Source organism: Suillus fuscotomentosus, assembly GCF_016647785.1.
Source record: "Suillus fuscotomentosus strain FC203 chromosome Unknown F5891scaffold_143, whole genome shotgun sequence".
NCBI classification, from domain to species: domain Eukaryota; kingdom Fungi; phylum Basidiomycota; class Agaricomycetes; order Boletales; family Suillaceae; genus Suillus; species Suillus fuscotomentosus.
Genome location: NW_024539655.1, coordinates 87,411 through 103,321, shown reverse-complemented (window position 1 = coordinate 103,321; position 15,911 = coordinate 87,411). Strand labels below are relative to the sequence as shown.

The window sequence follows — 15,911 nt, the reverse complement described above, 5'->3', positions numbered from 1 at the left end:
TTCCAGTTCAATACCCCCGAGTTTCAGTTCAATCCCCAGTTCAATTTCGATGGTCCTGAGTTCCAGTTCAACGATGCGCCTGACTTCGGTCCTGGGCCATTGCTCAACTAGATGGAGTTAGTTACTTGCAGTTGAGTTTGGAGCGGTCGTTGTGCACTGTAGTGATACCTAATGTTTTTTTCTTTGATCTTGCAAATATTGTCTCATACATACAGTCCCAGCTCAGTTTACTATCACGGAACGTTCAATATAATGAAGGCGCCATGTGTTATTTACTACCTATGACATGAACTTAACAATTTACTGATGACATTGAAATAAAACCACTGCTAGAGCAAACTGATGGCGCAGAGCTAGTGTTGGAGAAGCGGATGGTAGAAGCACTATAAACCACACCGATCCAAAATTGTTTACGCCGCAGGAGGGATATGAAGAACCCTCGAAGGAGGGTCGAGGTCTTCGAGCGCCTTCAAAACCACACCGATCCAAAGTTGTTTACGTCGTGGGAGGGATATAAAAGGAGGGTCGAGGTCTTCGAGCGCCTTCAAAACCACACCGATCCAAAGTTGTTTACGTCGTGGGAGGGACATGAAAGGAGGGTCGAGGTCTTCAAGCGCCTTCAAAACCACACCGATCCAAAGTTGTTTATGCCGCGCTGTATTTTCGACCGGCAATCTCTTGGTGGGTGTGAGTAGTGGGGTTATGTGGGGAGGAAGGTGAAGTGACCTTGTAAGTGGTAGAGCCACGAGGCATGGCAGGCGTTGAGGATATGTATAGGCTAATGGTGGACGGTGGTGCATGCGCTGAGAAAGAATGGGAACGAACCAGAATGGCGGGGTACCCTTGTAGGTGCACGTCTGTGTATATGGTGGGGTTGCGTCAGTGGGTGATCAGAAGGTACCCAGAGGGCAGCAGCACCGGATAGCGGACAATGTGGAAGAGGGCAAGGGGCGTGAGAATGCATTGGCTTGGGGGATAACCCTTCTAGGCGCAGGCGGGAAGGGCGCGGGAAGTTACTGATAGAGTCCGAATACCCGCCCCACCCTAGGCTATAGTACATAGGTTGAATAAGTGAAGGCCCCAGGTAATTTGGGGCAGCATTTAATGCTGGTGTTGGGTTTTAGCACAAACATGCCTAATCAGAGTTGCCGAGGCACGTAATCGTCAAGTATAATAAGGCTCCCTAATTGGGCAACCCAGGTGTGTTGGGAAGTAAGTGAAGAAAGACTACTCTACTGCCTGGAACATTGCCGCGACCGAAAACCACCACATCTTCCAGTCAGACACGGCATCTCGTTGTCCTTCCATGGTCGTCTGCTTCCCAAGCTCGTCAGCCTTACCATAGCCATCTTCTGCAAGGCGAGAGATTATGATTGCTCTTTCCTCTGGGGTGAACCACCTGGTATTTTGCCGGAAACCAGGAAGTATGAACATCGCGCAAACCGCGACCGAGATGGTGATACCGCCTTCAATGTAAAACAGCCATCTACAAATCATTCAGTTATAGAAGCGATCGTCACCTGCCTTCATGTAGCTTGACCAAATTTGTCCTGCATGTCGCGGAGTATAGCAGATGCAAACAGGGATCTGAATGCAAAGTTGAGAAAACTTCCACAAGAAAGGAGAGCTAGTCTCGAGACGACCTTGTCTCGCTTGTGCCGTTTAGATACAAGAAACACAATCCTGGGGAAGAAGGGAGCTTCGGCAAAGCCAAGAAAGAAGCCGACGACAATCCAAGTATCACTTGGGTCAAGCTATCAGAGAATGGATCTCAACGGTGCAACAGAAGTAAGTGTGCTTCGTCGTCAATATTGACCATACCACTGATGATCACAAGAGCCAATCAGGACGCTCCACCAGGATCAATCTCTAGTTTACCTAGCGACGCACCGGATCAGCGACTCTGCTGATTGGTTTGGCCAAATAGTTGATCAGAGTGGATGATACAGCGTGAATGACAGAACTTCGCAGCGAGAACACAGCCATCATCCGGCAGAAGCCCCCGGCCAGGGCCAGCGGATATACACATCGGAATGTCACCTATAGCAGTATAAAAATAAAGACACCCTGAAAGTACACGGTAGCCTGCAAGCTTCAAATTTTCTGCCATTCGTAGGTGCAGTGGCTACTGGATCATTGTTGACAGCGAGGCCGATAATATTGACGTAGAACGCAGCTGGACCAAGTATCGTTAAAGCAGATCTCTTGAGTGTGCTACGCCGCCACCGCTACCGAATTCAAAAGCTAAGATTTTCGTGTTTTGCTAGTTCGAGCTCGTCGATAACCTTGTATCTCCTCAGAGGTGAAACTGTTTTTCTGCAAATGTATTCACAGTCACGTCGGATGAATTGGAAGAGGAGCATATTGGGACTAACGTGAAATAGTAAGTTGGAGGAAGGTCTTTTAGAAACGCGTCGATCACGTGATCGTGTTGCTGTTGATGAAAATTACGCGACGCGTTTGACAAGCGTGGACAAATATTGTTCCGGTCTTGATTGATCAAAGCGACGACTTCTTCCAGCCCCTCAAACTTGCCCAATCACTCTGATTCCGCGGAGAATGATGGTCTCTAAACGACCGTTAGACGTGTATGAAAGTCCTTCAGCATCACCCCGTGGTCCAAAACGTCGACAACTATCGCATTCTTTACCGCCGTCGTCGCCGTTTACATCAGCTTCTTCATTGTATACAACACCCAGAACCCCTTGTAGTCTCATAAACTGGAAGGTGCCCTCTGACTCTCCAACCAACCCATTTGGTCGTGCCCGGCGGCTAACAACAAGCACCACACTACCCCGCCCTTCTTCGTATGCGAAGCATTTGCCGCTCCGCTTCCAACTTATCCGCCCGGACGGTGACGGCAGAAGCCACACAAATAAAGATGGGGTCTACAGAGTTGTTCAAGTCCCTCTGACCTATACACTCGGTCACCTGCGGAAGCTTATCAAGTTTGTCTTCCAGCCAGCGAAGGAAAGCGAGATGGGCGGATCATACCGTTTTCGACGTGCCGCACGGCATGCCAGCATCCCACTACATGCAAGACACTCAGTGCCCTCTTCGTCCAAGGGTAAACAACCGGCTCTGTGCTTCGATTTGGAGCCAGGACACTTGTTTGAGGTGCAAAAAGATATAGAGATTTCGCGTTCTGGGGAGATAAAAAGCGGAATGACCACAGTCAAAGCATCTACCACGAGAGACCCGTACCATTATCCTGGCAATGGCTCAGAGGGCAGCTTGCTTGACGCTGAAGATGGCGAAGATGACATTTGGCGGTGGGAAGCGGAAGAGGACTTCCAGCTTTCGCAGCTCTGGGCTCCGGGCGGGGACATTGAGAAAGGTATCATATATGTACGTCTTTCGTCTTTCTATGCTCTTGGACAGATCTTATGTTCACGAATAGCATCACGACTCTACGACCCAAATTCACATAACATTAAACACGAAGAAGATCCCAGGTCGCAAGGGCGTTGGCAATAAGCCTTTCCTCTTCATGGCGTGGGGTTCCATAGACCTATTTGCACCACCTTCGGCGACGTCTTCCATTATCCTCACTGGTATCGAAGTAACCCGATGGAATGGCATATTAGCGTTTGAAAGATTCTTGAAGGCTGAGGAAGAGCAGGAGCGCCTAGAACGTGGTGTAGGGGAAGAGGTTCTGGATATTGATGCAGAAGGGGAAGTTGACCCTGATGTCGTATGTTCCTTTCTGTGCCCTGACATGCAAATATACTTACAAATTTTCGCAGTCATCGTTGACTCTTCCCATGTGCTCCTCCATCGGTTTTTCGTCGCCCTCATCGCTATCTTCATCAATGTTCTCCCTCACCTATTCATCCTCCGCCTCTTCAGCTATTACTCCATTCCCCGCCTCGCCATCAAGGAAGCGTCGTGTTGATTATGCAAACAAACGAATGCTCGAGTTGGCGAAGAAGGTGAAGAAAACTCCGAATGACTGGGACGGCGCGGACGACAAGAAGGAAGAAGAGGCCGATGAATTTGAGGACGACGACGACGACGATCCTGCAGCGGAAGAAAAACCAAGTGACTGGGATCCTTTTGGGCCCGACGAAGCTGAATTATGAAGTATTGCTCACGTCGGTTGATTGGGTTATTCGTTATAGGTACATAGGGACTTTATATATAATCTGGCATATCTTCTGCTCGTACTAGTAACATCATAACGATTCTGGCATGTGTCGATATGTACAATGGCATTCTGGTTCTGGTTCTGGTTCTGGGATACGAGGAACCTACCCTTTCAGCATTACTCTGGAGTGTCTCATGCTCTCCCTAAACATTCAGTCAACAGTCCGAAAATTGAGACTCATGCAGAGGTGGCAAAATATTGATATATGATGAAGGATATAACTGACTGAGACAAGACTATTTAAGCATATACCCAGCTACCCGTCTCAGTTCTCCCGAGACTGGTCCTTGTACTGTTTTGCCCACTACAAAATGGTGAGAAAAACCAGGAGCACACGAGGTGGGAGAAATTACCATCATGGACGGGATCGGTCGGTCGGGTTGAACGTGTCTGATCTGCTCAAGCAACACGGAATAAGCACGACTGCAAGAAACGAGAGATCAAGTTCCGCACCTCACGGTCTGCGCTAACAGTCCAGACTCCGTATGCAATGGCAAACATACCAGCAAAAGTTATGACAGTGTTACTCCGCCAATTCGCAGGACGGGCCCACCAACCACCTGGGGCGTCATCAGGTTGAATAGCTCGGAACTAGCCGCTTGGACATACCAGCGGGGGACCACACATGCTTTGGGTATGGATATCTAGCACCACCTCCCTAAATGCATTTCAGTGTAAGGTAACATGCACGTTGGGATAACCTCACCATGTTTTTTGAGTTCTGCGGAAGTTAAGTGTATCGAGGTGTCGAACTGAGCAGTGAAGAGTTCAGATTATGTAAGAGCCCGGCTGCCGTCCGACGGAAGCAGGGCCAGCTAGTTCCTCCTGCCAGCTCCTGCCACCAGATCAGTCATCTCGTCTTTCTATTACGAAAATACAATGATGTTCTCATTATCCTGTTGAGTCAAGCTGGACCTCGATTGTCATCTCGAGTCATGATTACCCTGAATAATTGTTAAGGTGCATCTCGTCACAATCCACGGACTACAGCGTTCAAGGTCAGTCCTGCGCTCTTCGTCTGAATTCTCTGGTCTACAACTCACGACCTCATTTGCACAGATAAGGTGTCAAATTTATCCGAAAGGAATGGAATATGCTACTAAAGGGAAGTCCGCTAAGGGGATGATTTCATTTACAACAATGAACCACTCACAGCATCTGTCGTCGGATCACAAGTAAATGCACTCACCGTGCAGCATTTGACACGCAAAGCCCTGATGGGCACATACATCTACTCTAAGCATTTTCTATGTCTGTCAATGTCTTGACAGACATTTTTCATGACATGGCGGCACGCGATGCACAAGTTCAGGGTTGGGGAATATACACAGTTCATCATCCGTGATTCACTGAACGTTCTACCCTATCATTCGGCCGTCCATCGTCCGCCTGTCGACAGTTGTTAGGCAGCCTATATAGGACTCCATCAAAATAAAGCATACATTGTCTGCCCCCACACTACGTTTGTCAACAGTCATCTTCTACGCCCGGCCAGAAGTCTTCATATGATCAATAATACTGCTGGCGTAAGTTAGCTCCTCCCCATACAGATCTCTTACTCAATTTAGACTGGAATTAGTATATCCTATGTGAGTTCATAGCTGATTTACGCCTTGCAACTATTTGAACTAACATATAGTTTAGTGTTGGCACTCACGATCGTGGTCGGTTGACTTCTTCTGTCGTATGTTGTGATTCCAAAGAATGACTGTTTAGCTCTATGATGTTGTCACCCATCTGGATGAGGAGGTAGGAGAAACACTTTCCCCCGAGCCTCTCAAATCTCAATTTGACAGATCGACTATATCGTGAGGTCAAGGTTCACTTCCGTCAAGACTATCTTTATCTTGTGTCGCTACCTTCCGTTCGTTATTGGAGCTCTGCGAATGTGTAAGACCTTGATATCTTTGTGTTTAACAAAAGGAAAGACAGCTTATCATACCTCACTCTAGATGACGTCGTCGGGGAAGATTATATCGACGCCAATGTATTGAATCGCAACCCAATTTTCTCCTTCGCTGATCGTTGTTTAGTTGTGCTTGGTGTTATGTCGCACAAGCATCTGTACGTCAAATCTGTGACTGGTAGAAGCCATCTCACATGCAGCATAGGGATCTCTTTTCTGCAGATGGCTTGTGTCGAATGTACGCTGCTTCATGCTGGTTTGTCGATGGGCCACTAAACTCAAGTTTAGTTCTTTTCATTTTGCGAGCCTATGCTCTGTGGGGCTGCAGTAAACGAGTCCTTTTCTATCTCTTAGCTGCGTATCTGGTGAAATCTCGAGCTATTCAGCCTTACCACTGTTGACGGCGCGGCCAGACTACGTGTGTCATAGGTATCAGCTCCCTCCAAATATACACTGGGGCTCTCCCTGCCGGCAGGTCAAAACTCTCATTTTATCATTTGCTCCCTCACTGTTATACAGATGCATGTTATGGACCAGCCAACCCAGGCGCATCATGGCTCCTTACGAGCTTTGCGGCGTTGATTAGTCTGGAAATAGGTCGGTAGCATTTCCTCGAGCACTGCGTTGAGCTAACAGCTTATCCTACTGTCATAAAATCAAAGGATTATTTGGGATGAGCATGTATCGTGTTCTAAGCCAATACCGCGCCGCTTCAGGACAGCTACTCAAATCGTTAGTGCGGAACAATATCGTGTATTTCGGAGCCAGCGTGGGTGCGTGCGCGGTATACTCCTTTCCTGATGAAATGAATAACATTCGAAAAGCTCTGAACATCCTCAATATTGTTGGGATCTTGCTCATTCCGATTGCGACATGGCCTACTGGCATCATGGAAATGTGAGGATGATAATCATTGGATCGAGCTTGCACTGACGACTACACAGAGCACAGATTCTCTTCCAGGGGTTGCTTGCAACACGCATGCAACTCGATCTTTGGAAAGCTGACCGCCGTGAAGCGGAATCGACGATGGTCACGATGTCAATGGCAGAATTTGCTGTGGCGAGATCTGAATCCACAGTCTATCAAGATCCCCATCTGGCAACACCCAACTGCTAAAGTAACCAGACTCTCATTGGCTGACTTTATGCACGATTGCTATACGGTATCACCACGGTCCGTCCACAACTTGTCATGTTTTTATGTAATGCAAACCACATTAATAGCACGAACTTCATTTGTCTCTCTGCCCACCTTGAATAATACACTCAATCGGAACTGCTGGTTATCCTTGCATATATATCAAGATTATGTTTTCTCTACTCTCAAATTGCACAGACAGTGATGTATCTACACATTGTGTCTTAATGCATCGTGCTATAATCTCAAAGCCCGTACTGATCATCCTGTTTTGTCTAGTAACTCAAAGGAGTAGTCGGGCTTGCCACTTATCCCGTCTTTTGACTTTTGCCTTATTCTGCATCAACAGAATTGCCTTTTGAATCTTGCCGATGCAGGAACCGTTGCTTACCGTCTGTGCGTACTGCAGGGCCTGGGCAGGCTGGGGAACAACCAAATGAAATGCAAGGCCGCAAATGCATCTGGTGAACGCTCATCGCTTGTTCCGCTATAGAGACCCCGTTGGTTCGCATCTTGCTATTAAGATGGCTTTTTAGACACAAGGTGGACCCACAGTATGTGGTTGTTGATGTGGCCTGTGATGAGCTGATGTTGGAACTTGGAACAACTTGAAGGTTTCTGCGCCTTCGGATGAAACGCTTGTTGTGTCTATTGCAGAGTATGTTAAAAAGTGGTCTAGGGTCGCCAGTGGACTGGGTCATAGTATGTATTTAGAGACTGCTGGAGGTGAGCACTACTTCAAAGCGTCTCGTCAAGTTACAATACTTCCTGCTAATGGATTTACTCAGGCATCCACAGCCCAACGCTTTCAGGAACAACCCAACTAAACACCTACCGCCCTCCCTCTTCCTCCCCACGATACTAATGGGAGACTCCAGACTCGGCGGCATATCACCGACTATCTCATCATTCGAGCCCCTCTTCCGTGGGTACATCATAGATGCAATCCTCTTATTCCGGGGCGAATACTACAGGAATTTTAAATGCCTAACACAATATTTTGCAGAACGAGGGATGTGTGTCATTGTTCTTGATCCTCCCATGCCTTGACTCCGTAGGGAAGAAACATTGGGAATATAGGGAAATACCACTTGGATCGCGTCCTATTACTCACAAGTTGACATTCTCGAAACACCTATTAGACAGAATGTGATCCCAATATTTGATTGTTTGACAGAAAAGGTTCGTCTGGGGCATCTCCTAAGATCCAACATAACATTGTCGATATAATCTACAACGAGATCTAAAGTTGTATTGCGGATCATTGACAAGAGTGATCTCGACAAGCCAGCCTACCGGGATGGGGATGAAACGCACAACAGCCCCCGATACTCTACTTGACTCTGAGCAACTCATATTGTAGCGAGATCCGATTTATAATAATATTCCAATTTCATTCACATCTCGTGCGTACAAAAACGAACAACAAACAAGCTATATGAAAGACTACTATTTGGACGGGGTAAGTATGAAGCGGTGGCGGTGGGATGCACGATACGATCGGAACAGGGAGAGCGCAAGACGGAGATGAGAAAAGGGGCAGGGGGGAGAAAAAGACCGTGATCCGACGAGCATCCCCACACAGCAAATATATAAACTGAAACAGACGTAGGGGAGACGAACAATTCGTTGGATCATTTAAAGATGAAACAATTCAATTCGTTGGTTGTTGGAAGATTTCGAAACGTTCGGAAATAGCCGTTGAAGCAAAATTCGATAACAGCGGCAGGAAAATAATCATCAGATGATCAAGCCACAGAAGGCGCAGGACGAATGAGCGAAGGCGGAGCGGGGGTTGGATTAGATTATGAAGGACGAGGAAAGTATTTGGATATGATGCTGTCATTGCAAGTCGACACAAAAGGGAAGGGAAGCAAACCGTTGGCTGGGAGTAAAGCACGGCAGACGATGAAGGAACCAGGAGAGGACATGGGAGAGGGCATAGACAGAAGCCAGACCTGCCTGCTTCTACTTCTTCGAAATCGTCAAACTCCTCATACTCTCCTCCAAAATATCGCACACATTCGTCTTGTACGCACACGAACTCGGTCCAGTCCCACTCCCACTCGACTGTGTCTTCTCCGCCATACCCAGAGGTAACGACGGCTTCCTTTCCACCGTACTCAAAGGCACCATCAAGGAAGGGGGAGAGGGTTTGTTGAGAACGGGCTCATCAAGATCAACGACTCGGACGACTGCCCGACCTTCGAGGACCTTGCGTACTTTTTCTGCATCCCACTCCTTTCTCATCACACTTCCACTTCCACTTATACCAGAACCCGCAGCAGACCCAGACCCAGAAAATGCATCCCAAAACGCGCTTCCAAGCTTCCCAAGTAGGGTCTGCGATGCAATAGCAGCAAGCGCAGCCTGTTCCCTCGTAGGTACCGGCGCTGATTTGAGTACAGGGGACGGAGGCGGCGAAGGATACGCGTTCTTCCCAGCGAGTGCTTGTGGTTGCGATTTCGGTGATGCGAAATACGCAGGTTTGAGGCCCGATGCCAATCCATGCGGTGTATACCCCATCCCATTTGCGTTCCCGTTGGCATGAGCATGCTGCGCAGCCATCTTCCCCCATAATTGCATCCGATATGCATCGAGGGTCTTGAGTGTGAATGGATTCGTATCCGCAAAGGCATCGAATGCGCCTATGCCCATTCCCATGCCCATACCAAGGCCATTGAGTTGGCTGTTCGTCTTCTCGACGATTGAGCTTGGGCGGTGTAATGCAGGATTGATGTTCTCTTGAAGGACGGCTTTGACCCCGACGGGTGGGATGAGGGTCGTGTGTACAGGTGTAACGCCCATACCACCAAATCCACCCCAAAACGGCCTTGCGCCCAGACGTGGAGACGTAGGGAGGTCCTTTTGGGTGTTGGGGGTGATGAGTGGAGTTGTTGATGGGACGGACACAGGTGTGCCGGGTGGGGAGAGGGGTGCGCCGATTTGGAGTTCTGCTGGGGGTGGGAGGTCGGGGGCATGACGAGATTCGAGAAGGCAGCGCTTGAGGGCTGATATTTCTTGGCGGAGAGCAGTGTTTTCTGAGCGGGAGCTGCCGAGTTCTGAGCGGATTGCGTCGATTAAGCGGTCCCGTTCTGCGATGTCACCTTCAAGAGTTGTGATGTATTCTGTTTTGAGGTGTAAGTAAGAAAGGGAAGGAATATAGAAGGGATACCGACCCTTTCGCCTTACTCGGAAGTTTCGTGCGCTGATCTTGTTTCGGAGCTGGCGTTTCTCTCTGCTGCTCATCTTCTTGTATTCTTCAGGACTTGGGCGCCAATCTTCGGGTTCTAGGATCTTGAGGGGGGCAGGGTCCTTTGAGGACTTTGATTTTCCCGCGCCCGAGTTCAAGTCCTTCTCAGAAGGAGGATATGACTTCTTTATGCCACCAGAAGCAACAGCACCGCGGCGAGAACGTTTAGGCGGAGCGAGCTCTGGCTCTAGCTCTAGCTCTAGTTCCTGGTCAGAGTTAGAGTCTTGATCTGAATGGTCGTTTGAAGTAGCAGGAGTTCCGACTAGTTGTGGATCTATTGCGAACATGGGAGTGTTTGCGTCGATGCTCTCAGGACTTGAGCCACTTGTACTGGCGGTAGCTTCGGGTGCGCCAAAAAAGTCATATGAAGGGACTGAGAGTGATGATAGAGATGGACCCTTTGTTAACTCATCAGTGTCTAGGAATTGGGCGAAGAAATCGTCGTCTGCGCCATTTGTAGCTGAGAAAGTGAAAGGGCTTCGTGGTGATGAAGATGAAGACGAAGCTGTAAAAGCTGAAGGAGCTGAGTTTAGTACGTCGAGGTTGAAAAAGTCGTCTACTGTTGAGAATGAGGGTGTTATCGAATCGGTCAACATATTGGTCGATGTGGTCGAGTGGTGTTATCTCCCTTCGTTGAGGAGGCGTGTTACTAGTACACCACGGAATTACCCGGTGCCGATTCGGCACTATACTGCGTAAGCTGACTAAATCCGAACTCGTCGCAATTCCACGTCTTTCCATCGATTACAGTAGCGCTGCTGTACGCACAGCCCTATTCACAAGGACTGTGCGTTTCTCCAATTTAATTCTCATCATCTAAATCGCCTCACTCGCGTACCTCAACTTATCGTAAGGATGACTAAATGAAATGAATGCTCTACTACTCAACCGTGTACCCCACAAAATGTCGATGATCGATGACTCGATGAGCCCCCCATGGGGCCTTCCTCCCATATCCACGCTCTCGGTTATTCCGCCATCGCAGCATCACAGACGACGCAGAAATATCAGCTTCACTTGAAATCATGCATGTATCAGGATTACACGGTCAGTCCCACGAGGTTCGGAGATATTTCGCCTCCGCGAAGCTGTGGGTACTCTCCAAGTGACTCCATATTGTCCATCCTTCAGGCTACGATCAATCCCCGTTATCGTGACTAGGCGCGACAGAAGTGATTAGTCATGTGAAACTTTGTAGTCGTATCAAAGTTTTGCAAAACTAGCCCCAATCGCAGGTATCGCTCAATTTGCAATATTGAACAACGCGCTAACCTCCCACTCGGAAGGATAAAAATAAATCTCGTACCTTTATGCCTGTCCCCCAGCCGCAGTACAAAGTTCAGCACAGTTGAGCTCGCTAAGAAGGTTTAGAACATCAAGATCAAGCTAGATGAACACAACAACCCTGATGCAGCTGTTGCACATTTGATCCTTTTGAAATCACCCAATAGGACGTATCTTTGACCTAGTCCAAAGACGGGATCCTTACTACTCATCCACCCATCGTAATTAATGCCAAAGGACCACGATTGCACTGGCAATTATATGAATTAATTACGCGGCCAATTTCAAAAGACGTCATACATAATATCGGATCTAACCTGAGTAAGGCATCGGCGCGATACTAAGCATTTAATGGTACAAGGCTAACTTGCGTAATGACTCGTAATAGTATTTTCCTTCTATTCGTGCAAATTCAGAAAGACGATCGGGACATCGTCGGAAATGTGGACACTCACAGGTAACTACTGGTCTTGTCAATTGCAAGAAACCAGCATAAAGTTGTTCTCTCTCCATCTTCTCTTTGAGAATACGAACGGAAAACGTGTCCTCGTTGCGACCTGCAGCACGGATAACTTCCTTGTCTTGCTCTGTCATCTCAGTCCGCAAAAACAACTGATTTTGTTTATCCGCCCGAATGTGCGAGTTGATGAACCTATGCACGGTAATCGTAAGGTACTGAAGTGCAATATAAGTATAAGAACGGAGCACCAACTCTAGGCACGACGCAGCGCTCAAGGGTTTCTTGTGAATGCCCGTAATAGCAGAGACAAACGTGAAAGGGGCGCGTGTCATCGCGCCGAGAAGAGTCATCTTGGGGATGTGCAACTCAGCGGTCATTGAGTTCGTTGAGTCGTCAGTACACCTATGACCAATGAACTCTACGAGTCCAACAGGATCTTCGGCGAAACCCTCTGCATTATACCTTGCTCGAGCTTCACGCCATGTGTTGAGTCGTTTTGGTGTAAGCCGAGCTTGCATGCTTGGGCTCGGCCACGGAGTGATAGCATTGACTTGTAACATCCCTTCAAGCTTTTCCTCTACAGTCGGGTCGTTGACATACAATCCACCAAAATTGAGAGGATCACTCGGCTCGATGGCGATTTCAACGCGCGCCAAGAACGGCGTGTCAAATCCGATCCGGGGATTGCCAAGTAGGCCGCACTCAAAGACGATCCCGCACTTGAGATACCCCATGAGCACTGGATTCACACTGAACATTCGTACGAGTTTGTAGAGCCCAGAGGAGCGCTCATCTGCGCGGCATGTCGGTTTATGGGTGGACCTATCATCGAGTGGAGTGAGATCCCAGTCTGTGTCAATCTGACAATCATAGGCTGCACTTTCACCAATTTTTCTTTTGACACTAGACAAAAAGTCAGTTCTTCGTATTTCTACGTCTCAGTTGCAAGTCATACCTCCTTTGAGCAATACCAGACGCTCTTACACTAAAGGCGATTTGCGACATTCAATGAACGCCTGCAACAGCATAAACCAGATAATCGATCATCACCTTTGCGCATTTCAAAAGTTTCTTCATTTCTGTCCCACATTGCGTACATTGTACGCCGAAATACTTCTTATTCGCTTTGAGGACTTCGCTCGAAACTGCTATAGAACGAAAAAGACTGTCCCGCTCTGGATATATCGCATGGACCATGCGGACACCCTTTGAAGCTGCAGAGGAGGCGCCAGAGTCAGTCTCCATGTTCTCGGAAAGGCGGTGAGAGATGGATGTCGTGGCAAGTTGAGCGCCAAGGCTCACGAAGGACTGGTTATGAGCGTACCTATTTTCTCAGGAGTCGGCTGTTCACATGATCCACAGGCGACTCCCGTCTTCTTATGAACTCTAACAGTAAGGCCGCGTTGAATCATGTGATAAAGAACATTATACACAAGACCTCGATCAGAGAGTTACAAGATACAAAATTCAACCTGAGTAGTAAGGCCCTGTCAATGTTATGAAGCATAGTCCAAGGGTAACTTGAATCGCAGGCGGAGGAGAGAATGTCTACTGATGACTCGTATCAGTATTTCCCTTCGCTTGGTACAAAATTCAGAAAGAGAAATCGCCGAAAATGGACACTCACATTCATACCAATTCAGCATAAAGACGTTCTCTTCCCATCTTCTCTTTGAGAATATGAGAGGAAAGTGCGTCCTCATTGCGGCCTGCAGCACGAATAGCTTCCTTGTCTTGTTCTGTCATCTCAGAACGCAAACGCAACTGATTCTCCTTATCAGCTCGAATATGCAAGTTGACACGCCTATTTAAAGTGATCGTAAGCAGATCCATTGCTTAGAGTAACGGAACAGAGAGCCTACTCTAGACATGCTACAGCGCTCAGGGGTTGCTCGATTAGAGTGCCCGTGATAGCAGAGATGTATTCAAAGGGTTTACGAATCCTTGCGACGGCAAGCATGATAGCGGGGATGTGGAACTCAGCGGTAATTGAGTTCCCTGTGTCTGCAGGACTACATCCGAAAAACTCTATAAGGCCAACAGGATCTTTGGCGAAACCCTCTGCATTAAGCCTTGCACGAGCTTCATGCCACATGCTGAGTCGCTTTGGCGTAAGTGGAGTTTGCATACTGTGGTTCCACGTAGTAATTGCATTAAGTTGTACCATTCCTTGAAGCTTCTCGCCAGTAGTTCTGTCGTTAAAATACAATCCAGCAAAGTCAAGAATGTCACTTGGCTCGATAGCAATTTCAACACGTGCCATGAACGGCGTATCGAACCCGATTTGGGGATCGTCGAGCAGGCCACAGGCAAAGATGACACCGAGTTTGAGGTAGCCCAAAATCACTGGATTTGTGATGATCATTTGTACAAGTTTGAGTAGCCCAGAGGAGCGTTCATCTTCATGGCATGTTGGTTTGTGCTTGGACCTATCACCGAGTCCATGTGGAGTGAGGTCCCATGGGTCTGTATTAATCGGACAGCGCTCTCACCAATTTTTCTTTTGGCACTACGCGAGAAGTCATGCGACGTCAGCCTTTCATATTTTTCCTTCATCCACAAGTATTACCTCTTTCGAGCAATACCAGACACTCTTACACTAAAGTTTTGTGAGATTAAATGAACGTCTGCAACAGTATGAATAATGTATCACCTTTGCGCATTTCAAAGGTTTGTCCAATCTCATTCGGCACTGCGTACATTCTACGCCGACATACTTCTGGTTCGCTTTGAGGAATTTTCTCGAAACTGCTTCAGCATGGAAAAAAGTGTCCCGGTCTGGATGTGTCGCATGTACCACACGGACAACGTTTGGTGTTGCAGAGGGGTCGCCTGAGCCAGTACTCATGTTGTGGTGAAAAGCGGTGAGTCAAACATTGATGGTCACGGTGCACCCTCATGGCGGACGCGTGTTTCAGGTCTGGTGGGAGAATATCAGTAATTCCGACATCAGTGCCACATGGACCGCCATAAGGGCACCCTGCCCTGTTCGTAATAGCAAGCTCCACATCATGATGATAGGCTACCCAGGCCGCCCATATTGGTTCTAGGCGTCTTTCCGTCATAGTCTTGCTCGTGGTATCAATCACCAAGCAAAGTTTCCTGCTAGTTATAAAGTCAACCCGAGTTCAGCATCAGAATAATTGCCGCAGACCAAATCATGCACTAGAAATGCGCAAAGATCTGGCAAGTTCAACTTGACGTTTTGAAGACAGTAAGTGTGACATGATTACATAATGTCCATTCTTAAAGTAGGCATAATCAGCCAATTAAAATCGTTTATCGATCTCCTGCCAAACTATTACGCAGTAAGTAGCGGTGAACAACACTGTTCGTGACTCTCTACCTTAACTCACTCATTAGTGTACCGGGTGTAAATCGGCGTGAGAATGCATGAGATAAATGCCATCCTCGACGGAGGCTGTATAAGCTCCAAAGGTAAAATCGACGATGGCTAAGTCACTGTCAGGCAAAGCGATGTAACCATCATATTTCTAATGATGTTTGCTTTCATGTTGATACCTCGACGCATTTTGAACACCGACTCAACCATGGAATGTGCAGGTGGTAGCCATGTACGACTGATACTAGATGACGTGGAAATAAAATGGAAGAGCAGCTTGCAGGTGATAGCTCGTGGATGGCACAATTGATGCTGAGCCGCCAGCTGTTCGTGCTTATATGTGTTAGTAGATGCTCCCAATATATGGAAATGAGAGAC

The 15,911-nt window shown here is 47.8% G+C and overlaps 8 protein-coding genes across 8 annotated transcripts; 3 read left to right on the top strand and 5 right to left on the bottom strand.

The window, feature by feature from the left end:
• Nucleotides 1–410: 410 nt before the first annotated feature.
• Nucleotides 411–1,615, bottom strand: F5891DRAFT_1282693 (uncharacterized protein; the record flags this gene model as incomplete). Its single annotated transcript, XM_041370549.1, has 2 exons — nucleotides 1,237–1,615; nucleotides 411–857 (listed from the first exon to the last, which is right to left on the bottom strand). Exons 1-2 carry the CDS (start codon nucleotides 1,495–1,497, stop codon nucleotides 411–413), a joined length of 708 nt encoding a protein of 235 aa, XP_041217773.1. The 5' UTR covers nucleotides 1,498–1,615.
• Nucleotides 1,616–2,482: 867 nt separating this feature from the next.
• F5891DRAFT_124616 (uncharacterized protein) lies at nucleotides 2,483–4,294 on the top strand. The gene is made up of 3 exons (XM_041369809.1): nucleotides 2,483–3,348; nucleotides 3,401–3,694; nucleotides 3,747–4,294. Exons 1-3 carry the CDS (start codon nucleotides 2,560–2,562, stop codon nucleotides 4,080–4,082), a joined length of 1,419 nt encoding a protein of 472 aa, XP_041217772.1. The 5' UTR covers nucleotides 2,483–2,559; the 3' UTR covers nucleotides 4,083–4,294.
• On the bottom strand, nucleotides 4,295–4,945 carry F5891DRAFT_124578 (uncharacterized protein). The gene is made up of 5 exons (XM_041369804.1): nucleotides 4,854–4,945; nucleotides 4,757–4,805; nucleotides 4,601–4,707; nucleotides 4,501–4,542; nucleotides 4,295–4,451 (listed from the first exon to the last, which is right to left on the bottom strand). The coding sequence occupies exons 1-5, from the start codon at nucleotides 4,854–4,856 to the stop codon at nucleotides 4,413–4,415; spliced, it is 240 nt and encodes a 79-aa protein (XP_041217771.1). The 5' UTR covers nucleotides 4,857–4,945; the 3' UTR covers nucleotides 4,295–4,412.
• Nucleotides 4,946–5,437: 492 nt separating this feature from the next.
• Nucleotides 5,438–7,293, top strand: F5891DRAFT_124570 (uncharacterized protein). The gene is made up of 15 exons (XM_041369800.1): nucleotides 5,438–5,673; nucleotides 5,727–5,736; nucleotides 5,792–5,811; nucleotides 5,864–5,896; nucleotides 5,944–6,037; nucleotides 6,100–6,134; nucleotides 6,181–6,211; nucleotides 6,259–6,291; nucleotides 6,342–6,418; nucleotides 6,467–6,524; nucleotides 6,573–6,650; nucleotides 6,716–6,734; nucleotides 6,791–6,826; nucleotides 6,878–6,950; nucleotides 6,998–7,293. Exons 1-15 carry the CDS (start codon nucleotides 5,653–5,655, stop codon nucleotides 7,058–7,060), a joined length of 681 nt encoding a protein of 226 aa, XP_041217770.1. The 5' UTR covers nucleotides 5,438–5,652; the 3' UTR covers nucleotides 7,061–7,293.
• A 724-nt stretch (nucleotides 7,294–8,017) lies between these two features.
• On the top strand, nucleotides 8,018–8,347 carry F5891DRAFT_1072127 (uncharacterized protein). The gene has a single exon (XM_041363303.1). It carries the CDS (start codon nucleotides 8,058–8,060, stop codon nucleotides 8,241–8,243), a length of 186 nt encoding a protein of 61 aa, XP_041217769.1. The 5' UTR covers nucleotides 8,018–8,057; the 3' UTR covers nucleotides 8,244–8,347.
• An 814-nt stretch (nucleotides 8,348–9,161) lies between these two features.
• Nucleotides 9,162–11,042, bottom strand: F5891DRAFT_964924 (uncharacterized protein; the record flags this gene model as incomplete). Its single annotated transcript, XM_041376126.1, has 2 exons — nucleotides 9,162–10,321; nucleotides 10,373–11,042. The coding sequence occupies 2 exons, from the start codon at nucleotides 11,040–11,042 to the stop codon at nucleotides 9,162–9,164; spliced, it is 1,830 nt and encodes a 609-aa protein (XP_041217768.1).
• An 824-nt stretch (nucleotides 11,043–11,866) lies between these two features.
• F5891DRAFT_124527 (uncharacterized protein) lies at nucleotides 11,867–13,484 on the bottom strand. The gene is made up of 6 exons (XM_041369796.1): nucleotides 13,241–13,484; nucleotides 13,146–13,175; nucleotides 13,077–13,093; nucleotides 12,443–13,012; nucleotides 12,186–12,382; nucleotides 11,867–12,128 (listed from the first exon to the last, which is right to left on the bottom strand). Coding segments are annotated over exons 1-6 (1,011 nt in total). The 5' UTR covers nucleotides 13,436–13,484; the 3' UTR covers nucleotides 11,867–12,126.
• Nucleotides 13,485–13,583: 99 nt separating this feature from the next.
• On the bottom strand, nucleotides 13,584–15,406 carry F5891DRAFT_124473 (uncharacterized protein). Its single transcript, XM_041369787.1, has 6 exons — nucleotides 14,844–15,406; nucleotides 14,760–14,789; nucleotides 14,683–14,699; nucleotides 14,053–14,619; nucleotides 13,818–13,994; nucleotides 13,584–13,741 (listed from the first exon to the last, which is right to left on the bottom strand). Exons 1-5 carry the CDS (start codon nucleotides 15,036–15,038, stop codon nucleotides 13,820–13,822), a joined length of 984 nt encoding a protein of 327 aa, XP_041217766.1. The 5' UTR covers nucleotides 15,039–15,406; the 3' UTR covers nucleotides 13,584–13,741; nucleotides 13,818–13,819.
• Nucleotides 15,407–15,911: the final 505 nt, after the last annotated feature.